Source organism: Heterodontus francisci, chromosome 20, assembly GCF_036365525.1.
Source record: "Heterodontus francisci isolate sHetFra1 chromosome 20, sHetFra1.hap1, whole genome shotgun sequence".
Classification (NCBI taxonomy): Eukaryota; Metazoa; Chordata; class Chondrichthyes; order Heterodontiformes; family Heterodontidae; genus Heterodontus; species Heterodontus francisci.
In genome coordinates, this window is record NC_090390.1 from 63,238,186 (window position 1) to 63,256,012 (window position 17,827).

The window sequence follows — 17,827 nt, forward strand, 5'->3', positions numbered from 1 at the left end:
CCAGCTGCCGTGTAAGAGTAAATCAATAGATAAGGCTAGAGGTTACAAAAATAATAAAAGGACAAAAATAATTAAAGGGCAAAATTAAAGGCTCCGTATCTGAATGCAGGTAGCATTCAAAACAAAACAGATGAACTGAGAGCACAAGTAGAAATAAATAAGTACGAGCTGATAGCCATTACAGTGACATGGCTGCAGGATGACATAGATTGGGACCTGAATATTGAAGAGTATATGGCATTTAGGAAGGACAGGAAGCTAGGAAAAGATGGAGGGGTAGCTCTGTTAATTAATGATGGTATTAGTGCAACAGAGATGGATGACCTAAGTTCAGGAGACCAGGATGTAGAAGCAGTTTAGGTAGAGATGAGAAATCATAAAGGCAAGACGCCACTTGTGGGAGTGGTGTACAGGCCGCCTAACATTAACCACGCTGTAGGATGGGGTATAAAAGGAAGAAATAATGGCAGTTTGTCAGAAAGATACAGCGATAATTATGGGGGATTTTAACCTACATATAGACTGGAAAACTCAGATGGGCAGAAGTAGCCTAGATGAGGAGTACAAAGAATGTTTTCGGGATAATTTCTTGGAACAATACATTCTGGAGCCAACTAGAGAGCAGGCTAAAATAGACCTGGTATTGTACAACTAATAGGATTAATTAATGACCTCATAATTAAGGTGCCCCTAGGTAGCAGCAATCATAATATGATTGAATTGTACATTCAGTTTGAGGGAGATAAGAGTGGGTCCAAGACTAGTATTTTAATCTTAAATAAGGGTAATTAAGAGGGCAGAAAGCAGAGCTAGCTAAAGTGAACTCGCAAATTAGGTTAAGGGATAGGTCAATAGAGATGCAGTGGCAGACATTGAAGGGGATATTTCAGAATACACAGAATAGATACATTTCAACACGAAAGAAAAATTTCAAGGGTGGGACCCGCCATCCGTGGTTAACTAAAACAGTTAAATATAGTATCAAACTTAAAGAAAAAGCCTATAATTGCGCAAAGATGGGAGGAAGGTCAGAAGATTGAACAGAATATAAAAAACAGCAAAGAATGACTAAAAGATTGATAAGGAAGGTAAAATTAGAGTACTAGAGAAAGCTAGCTAGAAATATAAAGATAGATAGCATGGGTTTCTATAGATACTTAAAAAAGAAAAGAGTTACCAAAATGAGTGTTGTCCTATAGAAAGTGAGTCTGAGGAATTAATAATGTATAATAAGGAGATGGCAGATGAATGGAACAAATATTTTGCATCATTCCTCACTATTGAGGATACAATTAACATCCCAGTATTAGCTGTAAGTCATGAAATGCAAGGGATGGAGGAACCCAAGAAAATTACAATCATCAGGGAAGTGGTACTGAACAAATTGTTGGAGCTGTGGGCTGACAAGTCTCTGGGTCCTGATGGACTTCATCCTATGTGTTAAAAGATGTGGCTAGTGAGATAGTTAGTTTGAATTTTCCAAAATTCCCTAGATTCGGGGAAGATTCAGTTAGATTGGAAAATAGCAAATAAAGCTCCTTTATTCAAAAAGGGAGGGAGACAGAAAGCAGGAAACTACAAGCCAGTTAGCTTAACATCTATCTTGGAGGAAATGTTAGAAGCTATTATTAAAGATGGTACAGCACGGCATTTAGAAAAATTCAAGGTAATCAGGCGGAGTCAACATGGTTTTGTGAAAGGGAAATCATGTTTAACCAATTTATTGGAGTTCTTTGAGGGAGTTACATATACTGTGGATAATGGGGAACCGGTGGATGTATTGTACTTAGATTTCGAGAAGGCGTTTGATAAGGTGCCACATCAAAGGTTATTGTAGAAAATAAAAGATCATGGTGTAGGGGGTAACATATTGGCATGGATAGAAGATTGGCTAGCTAACGGGAAACAGAGTAGGCTTAAATGGGTCATTTTAGGACAGAGATGAGGAGAAATTTTTTCTCTGAGGGTTATGCAACTTTGGAACTCTCAGCCTCAGAAGGTGGTGGAGGTGGAGTCATTGAATATTCTTAAGGTGGAAGTAGATAGACTCTTGTTAGGCAAGGGTTATCGGGGGTACATGGGAGTGTGGAATTCGAAACACAAACAGATCAGTCATGATCTTATTGAATGGCGGAGGAGGCTCGAGGGGCTGAATGGCCTACTTCTACTCCTAATTCATATGATCATATTTAATTGGCTGTAAAGCATTTTGAGACATCTGGCGGTCGTGAAAGGCACTATATAAATGCAAATCTTTTTTTTTTTCTATCCAATCAGTCGCATTTTCTTGCTTGTTCCCTATATCTCCACAAATTTGTCTATTTCCAAGTATTTGTGCAATTCCCTTTTTGAAAGTTACTTTTTACTGCTTCCACCACTCTTCCAGATAGTGCAATCCAGATCATAACTTGTGTCAAAAATGTTTTCCTCATGTTGCCTCTGGTTCTTTTGCCAATCATCTTTTAAAGCTGTATCCTCTTCTTACCTACTCTTCTGCCACTGGAAACAGAAGTAATAAGGAGAAACCAGCAAAAACCTTAAATTTCTATCAAATCTCCCCTGAACCTTCTCTGCTCTAAGGAGAACAACCCCAGTTTCTCTAGTCTCTCCACGTAGCTGAAGTACTTCATCCCAGCTACTATTCTGGTAAATCTCCTCTGCATCTTCCCTAAGGTCCTAAGCCATCTTAGATATTTTACTCAACTTATTTTATATTTTCTGAGCTTCCTCTTCAGAATCAACTGCTCCTCCTAGTTTAATGTCATTTGCAAATCAGATTATTTGAGTTTCTAAGTCATTATTGAATATCAGAAACTGTAGTTATCCCAACGCTGCTCACTGGCACCTCACTCAGCAATCCTCCCACCACTTCAATATGACTTATTTAACAAGTACCCATTGCTTTCTAGCCTTCAGTCTATTTGTTACCAACTCCCAAGATTTATCCTGAATCTTTACAACTCTCCCAACAATGCCCATATCTTAAGAATGCATGAATTAAATTGATTGAAGTTGGCTGTTAAAATAACTTTGCTATTCTCACATATCCTTCTCTCTTTAGAACAGTACTTATTTGCATTTAATCTCTAGACTGTGATATAATACTATTAATTTACCTCAGTGCCCTTGCTTAAGGAGTGGAAATTTGTCCAAGGTTCTTATTCCCAACTGATATTCAGGGACCCATACTGGAAAAGCATATGTATAGGCTTTGGGTGAGGAAAGAATCATGCTCAGCTGTGATGTTTGGGAGGGTAGTTAAATTGTCTGCTGATTATTACTGTTTGTAGAATCATGCCCAGCAATAAGCCATTACCCTCAGGCAAAATGGAAAGGGAATGGTTGACAAGAAAAAAATTAGTAAATTAAAAGCATTTCGACTTGTGTAATGAGCCTATGTGAGCTCCACATAAAGATTTGGGTCAGTAATTAAAGCCATCATTATCTACAAGTACTGTTCACAGACTGGTTCCAATAGAGTGAGTTATGTTTCTGGCAGCATGTCACATTCTGTTCAGAAACCAAGGAGCATGAGAGTAAATGATACATTAAACTTAAATGATCACTTTAATGTTATTTTTAAAAAGCTCCATTAAGCTTATCTTTATAGTGGACCAACTCCTGAAAGTGGCCTCACACCTATTGGCTTTAGCGCACTTTGGAGCCAATTCACTTGCATGATTTCCATGTTTTGGATCATTGCGTGTCCAAAGCCACTTCGCATCAATACTAAAGTGATTTTATATTATCCGAGGTTTCGGCCTTTTTGGTTACTTAAAATTGCTTCCTGCTTGTGGCTGTCCACAGTGGATTTGTTCTTGCTGATGTGTACTAATGTGCAAGTGTCACGTTAGTATACTGATGTTTACAAGATACTGTATTCACATTTGATACTGCTCTATTAACAAAGGTGAAAAACTAACGGGGTTTGGGTATGATTAGTGACCACATCATTTATTGAATGCATCTAGCTCTTGGGGCAAACCAAATACAGTGGACCCCATATAATTGTAGGATATTTACCAGTAAATTTCGCTTAGCTAAGGTGGTCTAAAATAATTTTCCATTGTCTCCATTACTTGAAATTAATATTAAAAATGCCCTCAGTCCGAACAAAATCGGATTGTTTTAAACCGACACCGCAGCAGCCATTTTATATCTGTACAAAACAGCAATCAAATCCTACAAACAGCAAATGTCTGAATTGCCAATTAATTCATTTTGCTCCTGTGGGTTAAAAGAGAAATGTAGGCCGAGACAGCAGAAAAAATTCCTGCTCGTCTTTGAATAATCCGGTAGGATTGTTTACATTCACCTGAACGGACAGATTCATCATCCAAAAGAGAGAATCTCTGGCATTGCAGCATTCCCTCAGTATGGAACTGCAGCATCAGCCTAGATTGTGTGTTCAAGTCCCAGAATGGGGCCTAAGTCAACTACCATCCGATACAATCGGAAGAGTGCTACTGACTGACCCAAGCCATGTGAACAGCCACACTATACAGATCAGGCAAGAATGAGGAAATTGGCTAGAATTCCAGCTGATTGCTATGCATTGATACCTGCTGGAAGGATGTGGGTGGATGTCAGCTCAGAACAAAATTAGTCTCTTGAAAAATATAAGAATATACGAAGAAGTAAGCCTTAGAAAAAACTGATCCAAACTTTATTTGAAGAGACAATGTACTAAGTAGTGTATACAACTCTTTGCTCTAGCTAGGTTAGCATTAGAGGTGTCAATCTGCATTATACACTTACATATTTATGAATATGACTAATTTACTTCTTTTGCTAAACTTCCTGAATGATTTGGTTTTAACAGTTGTTGTTTGGATTCTATATTTGAATGATTTTAATTATTTAACCATTTAGTGAAGTTTATTCCATTTCTCAGTAAGTTAAATATTACCAGCTTCAATGATCACGCATTTCTGGATATTTGCATTAAGTTCAGAGTTTAGTTATTCAGGCATGCTCATTAAATTATAGTAAATAACTCTTGTCATGTACTAGATATGGCTGAACAGGAAGATGGCTCCTCTGCTGTAGCAGCAACAGAGGAAGATGACAAAGCAGCGGGAGATGTTACTGATGCCAAGCCGGACAGGTCAATGAGATTTCTAAATTTCAAGTAAGTTTTAAATTTCCAGCACCTCTTGGAACACCACCAAAATAATGAACGGTCAAAAATGGAAATTAGTATTACCATCTTCAAGGTAGGGTGTAGGTTTACAGCTTGTAAAGCTTGTCAATTCTTAGTAAATATTTACAAAAATTTACATATTTATCTTTTGTGTGAATTATGTGCTCGTCAAGGTGAGGAAACAGACTACAATACAAAAAGGACAAGGAATGTAGGAAAGATCAGAAAAACAGGAAAGTAATTGTTTAAAAAAAGTAGGCAGAACAAAAAGGAAAGATTGCCACGCACAGAGCAACTTGGATTTATATAGCATCTTTCACATACTAAAACATACCGAGGCATTTCAACAGAGTGACAGATCTGAATTATATGTACATTAATTATGTACATTAACAATAACCTGCTTAGTTTGGTTTCCGCCAGGGCCACTCAACTCCAAACCTCATTACAGCCTTGGTTCAAACATGGACAAAAGAGCTGAACTCAAGAGGTGAGGTGAGAGTGACTGCCCTTGACATCAAGTTAGCATTTGACCAAGTATGGCGTCAAGGAGCCCTAGCAAAACTGGAGTCAATGGGAATGGGGGAAAACTCGCTGCTGGTTGGAGTCATACCTAACTCAAAGGAAGATGGCTGTGGTTGTTGGAGGTCAATCATCCCAGCTCCAGGACACCACTGCAGGGGTTCCTCAGGGTAGAGTCCTAGGCTCAACCATCTTCAGCTGCTTCATCAATGATCTTCCTTCAACCATAATGTCAGAAGTGAGGATGTTCACTGACGATTGCACCATTCGTGACTGATACTGAAGCAGTCTGTGTAGAAATGCAGAAAGACCTGGACAATATCCAGGCTTGGGCTGATAAGTGGCAAGTAACATTCCTGGCACACAAGTGCCAGACAATGACCATCTGCAACAAGAGAGAATCTAACCATCTCCCCTTGACATTCAATGTCATTATGATCACTGAGTCCCCCACTATCAACATCCTAGGGGTTACCATTGACCAGAAACTAAACTGAAGTAGCCATATATATACTGTGGCTGCTAGAGCAGGTCAGAGGCTAGGAATCCTGTGGTGAGTAATTCACCTTCTGACTCCCCAAAGCCTGTCCACCATCTACAAGGCACAAGTTAGGAGTATGAAGAATTGCTTTCCAACTGCCTGGATGGGTGCAGCTCCAACAACACTCAAGAAGCTCGACACCATCCAGGACAAAGCAGCCCGCTTGATTGTCACCCCATCCACAAACATTCACTCCCTCCACCACGGATGCACAGTGGCAGCAGTGTGTACCATCTACAAGATGCACTGCAGCAATGCACCAAGGCTCCTTAGACAGCACCTTCCAAACCTGTGACCCCTACCAACTAGAAAGACAAGGGCGGCAAATGCATGGGAACACCACCACCTGCAATTTCCCCTCCAAGTCACGTACCATCCTGACTTGGAACTGTCGCTGGGTCAAAATCATGGAACCCTCTTCCTAACAGCATTGTGGTTGTACGTACCCCACATGGACTGCAGCGATTCAAGAAGGCAGCTCACCACCGACTTCTCAAGGACAATTAGGGATGGGCAATAAATGCTGGCCTAGCCAGTGCCGCCCACATCTCATGAATGAATAAAAAAAACATTAATATACATTGGTGAGATAGAGACACCATTTGGTGTGGCGAGTACAATATAACAGCATTAATATAAATATGGCTTAAACTAGAACAGGACTGGGTGCTGCCAACATTTTTTGATGCAAAATATTTAGCAGGAATAGAATAGGAAAATAGAGTGGGGTGGGGGGGGGTAGTGGGAGATGAGGAACACTGTTAATCAAAGGTTTCAGTACGGCACTAGAACCTAAGGAGAGTGCAAAAGCTGAATCTGTTCAATTGAATTAAGGAGGAATAAGAAGGGAGCAATCACTTCATTAGGAGATTATTATAGATGGAAGCAGTGGAAATGAAATGGAGTAAGAGGTATGTAAACAAATATCAGGAGACTACTTATCCAAACATAGTCTATGATAAAAGTAGCAAAGAAGGGGATGGTTTACATTAGTGTGCCTAAGACTGTATTATAGATCAGTATGCTATTCGTCTAATAAGAAAAGGGGAAATGCTGCATCTAATTCTAGGAAATGAAGTGGGTCAAACAGGTGATGTAAAGATATGGAGACAGGTAGGAAACCGCAACCAAAACAGAGAATTCTTTTAAAACCTTAAAGGAGTCAACTCATTTGATTGAAGGGGAATCAGCTGAACAACTCAGATGATTTAGAGCAGAAATCCACAAAATGAAGGAAAATGCTGAAAGGACCATGTCACTCTGCAAGACTGAAAAATGTTGACTATTTGTGGGGAAGAAAACTATCCATGAAACGGAAACCAACTGTGCATTTTGTAACTAATATTGAAGCAGTTTCATAGATGTGTACCTCGTCTTTTTGCCTCCTTCCCCACCTCTAGCTGATTCCTCAGCATATCAAGAGTGGGTAGAAGAGAAGGCAACTCTGATGCACTCAAGAAAGTACGCCTACCCATATGTGGGCAAGCAAAAGAGGTAAACTTGGCTTCCACTGTTTTTCTTGGCATTCGCACCTTTTGAGTGCCTAATGCCGGGACTATTTGCTCTGCTTTGGTGTCCGGCATTCAGAGGTGACCATAAATCTCCAATGCTGCACAAACTATAAGCTGGCATCTGGTAGAAGTCTGTCTCCGGTTGGCTCCTCTGCATTGCTTTGGATTCTTCAGCATCTAGAGTAAAAATAGGAAAATCTGAAGCCTGCCAGGGTTCAGATAGGGTTACAAGCTGTCAAATATAAGCTCTGTATAACACTGTACTTGCTAAGAGTGACAAATAGGCTTAAGTTTGATTGAAGATTTCTACTCTTAACATCTATTTAGCTCTCGTCACTGATTTTCTTTTTGCTTTGTATCAATCAGGTGACATTGCCAAGCCAAAAAATTATATATAAATGCTCGCTGAAGAGTTAGAATGGAAGTGGGTGAGCAACATAAAATCCTAGAAGTTCACAGAGGGAGGCCATTCAGTCCATTGTGTTGCTGCTAATTCTTTACTAGGGCAATGTAAAACTAATCCTACTCCATAGCCCTGTATCTTCCTCAGATTCAAATATTTATCCAATTTTTCCTTAAAAGATGTGATGGCCTCAATGTTAACTTCTCTATTCCATACTCCCAACATCTTTTTGTGTAAATAAATTCCTCCTAAGCTTTCTGTTCACTCCGTTAGTAACCATTTTAAATTGATGATCTCTCATCACTGACACTCCAACCAGAAGAAGTAGTTTTCCCTGTTTAGTATATCAAAACCTTTCAGAATTTTTCCTCTTGGCCTTCCCTGCTGCAGTGGAAATAGTCCCAATATCTTAATTCTCTCTTCTTAACTATAATTTTGTATTCTTGGTATCACCCTCACTTTGTATAGCTTTAATGTCCTTTCTATGTTGCTTATAAAACATTACATTTCATGCACTGACATCTTAATCATGATGATCTGCCTATTTAACTGTAGTAAATTTAAAAACTAGATGAAATTCCAAAACAGTCCCATATATAGGTTTTGAAATTCTATTGCAAATATACAAATAGCTTGTTGGACACCAGAAAAGAGCTGCAGATAAAGTATAGCTTTTATTGGAAACCTGTTTGGATGATAACTATTGGAATGTACCATTAGAAATTGCAACATGCCTGCTTGATTAAAACATTTTTAAAACTCATGTGAACATCAGACTCGCACATCTAGGCTGTTGATTAGAAGTCTGCAGTTACATTTTACATTTTAATAACCTCCTTTCCTTTCCCAGAGCACTTCAGTTACTTTCGTATTTACGCTGTCACATTTTGTTTTTAAACCTACTCACCTTGTGCACAGGTAAAACCATTTTAAAACCTGATGCTTTGAGGTACCTCCTACAAGTCTCTCTACCTTCGCTTAACTGCACCCAGCAAAGTCATGTCATGGAAAATAATCAATAATCTGTTCAATATTTGTATCAATGATGCACAATATGTGGGAGGGTTTTTGAATTCCATTGAGTGTTCTGACCTAATTGCCTTAACTCTTGGGATATTCTGACCATAGTCCTGAGTAGGACACGTTTGTCACAGTGTATCCTGTCTATTGTCTGCTTTTAACCTGGTTAAACTGAAAAGTGCGTGAATGGACGAGCCCAGAGTGACCTTGTATTTCTGGTGCAGAGGCCACACAAGGAAGAAAAAAGCCACACTACATGATATAGTTATCATCACACACAGTCGACTTGAGTGGCGATGCTTTGCCTATGTAATATATTCAGGTGGCACTAGCAGAAAAAATGGACACCAAACATAGCCAGTTCAAGGAAGTGTTTATTTACGTCATTGTCATTAGCATAATTTACAAATACATTATATGATGGGCTTCCCCTTTCAAAACCAAGTATTTTTGTTTTGGTTCTCTTCAACGCACTGTATTTACGAATCAAGTTTAATAACTGGTTTACAAAGTCTTTCTGACCTCCTTCCAGGTTTTGGTGTAGAGTCAGTTTTTGAACTGGTTGCTTTTGTTCAGTACTGAAATTGATATTCCAGACATAAGTCTGAACTGGTTCAGACTCTGGCATGAGTTTGTGATCAAGTGGATTGTGCGCATGTTTTGGTTCATCCCTTGCCAGGATCATGTGATCTACATGGACATTTCTCACCTTTCCATCAATTTCGACCAATTATCTTTTGGTTCCACATGCTCCTACTACATTTCCCACATCCCACTTGTGTGACTTGTGCAGGGGAATAAAAACACGAACATGGCTCATTTTTCCTGAAACTACATTCTCTCTTGTTATCATACTGATGTTTTTCACTAAACTGTTTCTGTTCAACTTTAGCAATCAAGTTAGGTAGGACCAGACTCAAATGTAACCTTCCTTAACCTTCTCTTCATCAAAGGCTCAGCAGGTGTATACTCCGTAGTGGAATGTGGGATTGTTCTATACTTCAGCAGGAAATTGGCCAACTGATGTTTCATACTGAAATTTGAAATGCAGCACTTGTTTCGCGAGTGCTTCTTTAACTATCCAAATGGATTTTTCAGCTGCTCCATTTGATGCCAGATAAGGAGGAGTGAGGGTATGTTTGACACTGTTTTGCTTCATGAAATTTTGAAATGGAGCAGAATGAAATTGAGGACCATTATCTGAAACAAGCTCCTCTGGTAAACCATGAAAAGCAAAAATAGACTGTAACTCATCTGTTAGTTCTGTGTTGGTGTTTTGACCCATATGCTTGACTTTGATCCACTTTGAGTTGCTATTGATGAGTACCAAGAAACTTTCACTTTCCTTCTCACAAAAGCCTACATGAACTCTTTGAAATGGTCGAGTCGGCAATGGCCAATATTATAAAGGAGTTTTTGGTGGCTTATTTCCACCGTTTTGACAGATAATACGTTTGCTAACCAATGATTCTAGGTCACTGGCCTGATCTAGACAATAAACAAAATTTCTTGCTGTGGATTTCATTCTGACTATTCCTATGTGTTCAGTATGGAGTTTTGTCAGAATCCTATTTCTCAAAGAAGTAGGTACCCCACTTGAGGCATCCCTGTTCACATGACAACCCATTGTGACAATTGTTCCTCATCTGTACACTGGTCGAATTCTGTACATCCATCTAATGTCTGTCTGTTTGTCAACTCTTTTCAACACTGAGTCTTTGACTTTCAGCTGCAATTTCATTTGCAGTGATTGGAAAGTCGTCTTCTACTACTGCTATTGTGAAGATTGCACCTTCACAGCTTACTCTGAGTCCTCCTGCAGCAAATACAACAGTGCGTCAGTGACAGCATTATGTTTCGACGTTAGAGTCATAGGGTCATACAGCACTGAAACACGCCCTTCGACCCACCGAGTCTGTGCCAACCGTCAACCACCCATTTATACTAATCCTACATTAATCCCATATTCCCTGTTGTAGTCACACTGAGAGAAGTGCAGCCCACCGCTGCTTCCTTGATGCTACTATTGTCAGTATTGCAGACTTTGATCCCAGAATAGTTATTAGGGGTTTATGTTCTGTTACTAGTGTGAAGTTTCTACCCAACAAAAACTGGTGAAACTTTTTGATTCCAAAGATCATTCCAAGTGCTTCTTTTTCTATCTGTGCATAGTTGAGTTCACTCTTGGTCAGAGTACGTGATGCAGATGCTATGGGCTTCTCTCGACCATCATCAAGATATGACTGATCATTGCTCCAAATCCATAGTTTGAAGCATCACATGCTAGTTTCAGGTCACAATTTGTGTCATAATGAACGAGTAGTGCATCACCAGTCAAGCTTCTCTTACATGCATCATAAGCATCTTGTGCTTTATACCATTTCCGTTTCACATCTTTCTTCAACAACTCATGCAGTGGAGCAAGCACCATTGCAAGCTCAGGCAGAAATCATGAATAGTGTTGCACCATCTTTTGGCTTTGGGGGGTGGGGGGGGACATTGACTATAGCTTCTATCTTCTCTTTCACTGGCTCTAGTCCTTTTTTCATTGATTTACAAGCCAAGGTACTCTACCTCAGATTGCACAAAGTACACTTGCTCTGTTCCAACTTCACATTGAGCCTTTTTAACACTTCATCCAACACTTGAAGATTCTTTTCCTCTGTTGCAGTCACGATCAACACAGCATCCTTATTATACAAGCAACATGGCACTCCTTGCAAAATCTTACCTACTGTAGGTTGGAGGATATTTGGAAAAGACTTCACACCATAGGGCAGCTTCGTGTAGGAGTAAAACCCCACGTGTGTTTATCATGAGATACTGCTGACTCTTTCGATCCACATTGAGCTGTGCATAAACATGGGACAAATCCAACTTTTGTGGACAGCTTGGATCTAGCTAACTCTGCATACAAATCTTGAGGTCAGTTGTGGATACTGCTTATCATCCACTGCCTGGTGGTGTAACTTTAAAGTCCCCGCCTAGTCTCATGGTTTTGTCTGACTTTGGACACTACTACAATTGCGGTTGCCCAATTATTGTGACCAGTTTTCACTAGCACACCATTCCTCTCTAGCTTTTTTCGTTTCTCTTCTGCCTGAGTTTTGAGAGCACAAGGAACCAGCCTAGCCTTGCAATATACTGGTTTTGCATCAGGCCCGAGTTGGATGTGCGCTTTCAGACCGATTATACTTTCGTAGCTGTCCTGGAAAATGTTCCTGTAACTATTCAATAGCTGATCAAGCTTCTTGGCCATCTCAAATTGGATAACATGCTTCCAGTCTAACGTCAGCTTACAAAGCCAGTCTTTGCCCATAAACGTTAGAGTCATAGAGTTTTACAGCACAGAAACAGGTCCTTCGGCCCGACGGGCCTGCACTGACCATCAAAGACCCGTCCAAACTAATCCCATTTCCCCGCATTTGGCCCGTAGCCTTGTATGTTATTGTGTTTCAAGTGCTCATCTAAATAGTTCTTAAATGCTGTGAGGATTCCTGCCTCTACCACCCCTTCAGGCAATGTGTTCCAGATTCTAACCACCCTCTGGGTGAAATAATTCTTCCTCAACTCCCCTCTAAATCTCCTGTCCCTTACCTTAAATCTATGCCCCCTAGTTATTGACCTCTCCGCTAAGGAAAAAAGTTTCTTCCTATCTATCCTATCAATGCCCCTCATAATTTTGTATACCTCAATCAGGTACCCTCTCAGCCTTCTCCGCTCCAAGGAAAACAACCCCAGTCTGTCTTCATAACTGAAATGCTCCAGCCCAGACAACATCCTGGTGAATCTCCTCTGCACCCTCTCCATTGCAATCACATTCTTCCTATAATGTGGTGACCAGAACTGTACACAGTACTCCAGCTGTGGCCTAACCAGCGTTTTATACAGCTCCATCATAACCTCCCTTCTTTTATATTCTATGCCTGGACTAATAAAGGCAAGTATCCCATATGCCTTCCTAACCACCTTATCTACCTGTGCTGCTGCCTTCAGTGATCTATGGACAAGCACCCCAAGGTCCCTCTGACCCTCTGTACTCCCTGGGGTACTACCATCCATTATATATTCCATTGCCTTGTTAGACCTCCCAAAGTGCATCATCTCACACTTCTCGGGATTAAACTCCATTTGCCACTGCTCCACCCATCTTCCCAGCCCATCTAGATCATCCTGTAATCTAAGGCTTTCCTCCTCACTATTTACAACACCACCAATTTTCATGTCGTCTGCGAACTTACTGATCATGCCTCCTATATTCACGTCTAAATCATTAATGTACACTACCAACAGTAAGGGTCCCAGTACCGATCCCTGCGGTACACCACTGGTCACAGGCCTCCATTCATAAAAACAATCCTCGACCATCACCCTCTGTCTCCTGCCACTAAGCCAATTTTGAATCCAATTTGCCAAATTACCCGGGATCCCATGGGCTCTTACCTTCTTAACCAATCTCCCATGCGGGACCTTATCAAGCCTTACTGAAGTCCATGTAGACGACATCAACTGCTTTACCCTCATCTACACCTCTAGTCACCTCCTCGAAAAATTCAATCAAATTTGTTAGACACGATCTCCCCCGACGAAGCCATGCTGACTATCCCTGATTAATTCCTGCCCCTCCAAGTGGAGATTAAACCTGTCTGTCAGAATTTTTTCCAATAATTTTCCTACCACTGATGTTAGACTCACTGGTCTATAATTACCTGGTTTATCCCTACTACCCTTCTTGAATAATGGTACCACGTTCGCTGTCCTCCAATCCTCTGGCACCTCTCCTGTGGCCAGAGAGAATCTGAAAACTTTTGTCAGAGCCCCTGCTATCTCCTCCCTTGCCTCACATAACAGCCTGGGATACATGTCATCTGGGCCTGGGAATTTATCCACCTTTTAAGCCCGTTAATACAGCTAATACTTCCTCCCTTTCAATGCTAATTTGATCAAGTATATCACAATCTCCCTCCCTGATCACTACACCTACATCGTCCCTCTCCATAGTGAACACAGATGAAAAGTAATCATTCAAAACCTCATCTATGTCCTTTGGCTCCACACACAGATCGCCTCTTAGATCCCTAATGGGCCCCACTTTTTCCCTGGTTATCCTCTTACCCCTAACATACTTATAAAACGTCTTGGGATTTTCCTTTATCTTGTCTGCCAGTGATTTTTCATGCCTTCTCTTCGCACTCCTAATTACTTTTTTAAGTACCCCCCTACACTTTCTATACTCCTCTAGGGCCTCTGCTATTTTCAGCACTCTGAATCTGCCATGCACCTCCTTTTTTTTTTTCCCCCCCTTATCCAATCTTCTATATCCCTTGACATCCAGGCTTCCCTTGACCTGTTGGTCCTACCCTTCACCTTTACAGAAACATGCTAAACCTGAACCCTCAGTTTCCCTTCTAAATGACTCCCACTGGTCTGATGTAGACTTTCCTATAAGAAGCTGCTGTCAGTTCACTTTGGCCAGATACTGTTTCATCATATGGAAATCTGCCTTCCCCCAATTCAGTAATCTTATTTCCAGTCCCTCCATGTCCTTTTCCATAATAACCTTAAATCTTAGAGTTATGGTCACTATCCCCGAAATGCTCCCCCACTGCCACTTCTACCACTTAGAAAGTGGGATGTCCTCTGGGGACTCCACTACCTTCCCTGACTTCTTTGTCCGTCCGGCAGCCACCCAGTCACCCCTGACTGTGCTCACCTAAACACAGGCTTGACTACCTCCTGAAACGTGCCATCCGCTTAGTCCTCCACCTCGAGGTTGCGCCACAGTGACTCCAGCCGCCACTCGAGTTCCGAAACCTGAAGCTTCTGCAACCAGAGACGCTTTCTGCAGACATGTTCGCCAAGGTCACGTGGCACGTCCATGACTTCCCACATTGTGCAGGAGGTACATTCCACTTGGCCAAGCTGCCCTGCCATTACTTACTTTTACAATGAAAAAAAAACTTGCTAGTGTAATAACTTACCAGCTATTTACAATCAACTTCTATCCCCTGTACCTTTGAGGCTGAGAAAGAAAAAGACCAAAGAGCACTTTTCACCGCCACCAGCCAACGAAAGAAACCCACACTTAACTTACAGCCTCACTTCATGCAAACAACACTAGTATAGCCAGTAAATACTAAAAATTTACAGGTAGCTATCCTAGGGCTTTAATTTAAAAGAAACCTTTTTTAAAAAACTCCAATCAATCTCTGTTATCCCCAGGCAATAACAGCTGCCACCCACCAACCAATCAGTGCACAGAATTTCAGTGATGTCACTTAATTTTTTTTTACACTAAATCCAAACAGAGCGCACGCAGAAACAGTCAGAGAGCCTGCTGCCGCCGTCCCAGACTTCAGGTTAGTGAAGGGCCTCGAGCCTTGCTCTCTCTTTTATACGTTTGATTCCACTCCTGACTCCTTTCAGGTCTGCTGCCGCCGCCCCGGACTTCAAGTTAACATTGGTTTGCTGATATTTCTCACTACAACAATGGGTAATCTGAGGGACTCGCACTTATGTTGGACATTGCATTCCATTTGTCTGCCCATTTCTAACACCTCACCAGAGTAGGTTTTCAACTGAACAGTGCTCTCAGCTAGAGGTACATCACTGAATTTGGTCTCACACGTGTCTCTACTCATAATGGAGCAACCTTCAGCTGTATCAATGCACATGTTGATGTGCTGTTGATTTTCCAACACCTTTGTACAAAAGTCTCTGTCGTTTGAGTGATTGCTAGTGGCAACTGTAAGGGGCAAGGGCTTGCCCCAGTACCCAAAAATGCCTCGAGTTGGATGTCTTATCCAAACGAGTGATCTTTATTATGAGCATGCAAGGAGAAGCCCTACTCTCACGAATGATTGTAAGCATTCTACTAGTACAATATCTGAGCAGTCATTTTATACAGTTTACAAGAGGTTTATTTGATAAGCTGTTTCTTTAAATATCTCATCTCCCACCTACAGTCTTCCCTAATCACATCCTGCCTTGGTTATATTATTCACCTCGTCAACTTTTTGATTAGGTTATTCATATGATTCGGATGTCTCTCTCCTGATCTTGTTACCTTCTGATTAGGTATTCATATAATTCGTGTGTCTAGCAGGTAAGTTTTTTTTCAAGTTACAGGGACCTAAGTTACACCTACGATCCCATGGTTCCCTATGCCAGTCTTCCCTACACATAAATGCTGTATAGTCCTCGCTCCTCTTTGCTTAGGCACTCTGGATTCACTTCAAGATTGTGAACTCCACCCTTGTGACATCGCTGTTTTCTATTACCACTAGAATGAGTTCCCCTTCCTGCTTTTGCCTTCACTGAGCAACAGTTGCCTTTCTTCTGGCAATTAAAGCGCTTTGGCACTTCTGTACTTGCATGCCTGTGTCGTGCAGTTGTCCTTACAGCAATAACAAGTCACTAAATCACTATCAACAGCACTCTTCTGACTAGGTGTCTCCACTTTAGACTTGGCAGAAGCCCTGTGACAGTGGGCAGAAACTACACTAGTCGCTGGCATTGGATGAAATTCGTGTGCATTCTTTGCTATCTCCAAAGAAAGAGAATTCTTGCATGTTGTTCAAATGTACGATTTTGTGTGTTTATAACTTCAATTGAATTCTTTCGTCCACCGAACCGCGCGCACACACATCTGTCTCGTAATGCACAGTCTAAGAATGTGGCAATGTAGTGATAAATTCTTCAGTGCCACAATGTACTCGCCAACTGTTTCACTACTTCTCTGATTTCTGGTTCCAAAATTGTAGCTTTCCACTATCTTTAGTGGCTTAAGATTGAAATGTTCCTCCAACTTGGTGACGATTGTTTTAAATGGCACATTGTTTTCCTTGTTGGGAGCTAGAAGGTTTGGTAACATGCCATACACGCTTCCAAGCCATTTTCAGTTAGCAAAATTGCTTTCTTGTGCTCAAGAATTGCCTTATTCTAAGTCTTGACTTCTTCACTTCCACCTTCGAATTCCAAAAGGTTTTTAGCTCTGAAAAACATGTCTATTCTTTCAATATATGAATGGTTCTCAAGCCCTCTCACATGTTTGGATGTACCCCATGGGCGCAGCCATTTTGTCCTGTTTACAAATTTACAGTTACTGCGGCTGCCCATAACAGTGATATCTAAAACCAGTCTGAGTCGGTGGTTGAAGTATTCTCTTACGCAGATAAGCACTTTGAATCCGATGCACATTAGGACCCTGCGGCATCCCAGCCAACCGAGGAGATAGTTTGAGGCCATTCCAGCCAAAATCTCCACCATCTGAGCAACTAGCTGGCTGACCTCGTTCACTGTAGTCCCTACTACTGTTTGCTGCCTATATTTACAAACTTTAATCTCCTCATCCTCATCAGCATTTTTTATAATGTGTTTGGGTAGCACCAGCAGAGAAAATGGACACCAAGCATGGCCAGTTCAAGGAAATGTTTATTTACGTCATTAGCATAGTATACAAATACAATACAGTCTGAAATAGTTTCAGAAGTTTTGCGTCACCTGAGACGATGGCTGTTAAAGCCTCATGACCTCCTTTTAATTTCCCTCCCACCCTCACCTCAAGTATTCTCTTTGAATCATCTTTGTATTTTAAACTTTTTGTGCATATAATTTATTTTGTAACTTTGCTTATACTGTGTCCAAAAAAATAAAAGGAAGTTTTGAACAGTAATGTTACTGTCAGC

The 17,827-nt window shown here is 40.9% G+C and overlaps 1 protein-coding gene across 1 annotated transcript in view; it reads left to right on the top strand.

The window, feature by feature from the left end:
• casp7 (caspase 7, apoptosis-related cysteine peptidase) overlaps window positions 1-17,827 on the top strand; it is a 59,824-nt gene that overhangs the window by 708 nt on the left and 41,289 nt on the right. The window contains exon 2 of the mRNA XM_068052945.1: window positions 5,014-5,131. Coding sequence (XP_067909046.1) covers window positions 5,016-5,131 — 116 coding nt within the window. The 5' untranslated portion in view covers window positions 5,014-5,015. The remainder of the gene's footprint in view (window positions 1-5,013; window positions 5,132-17,827) is intronic.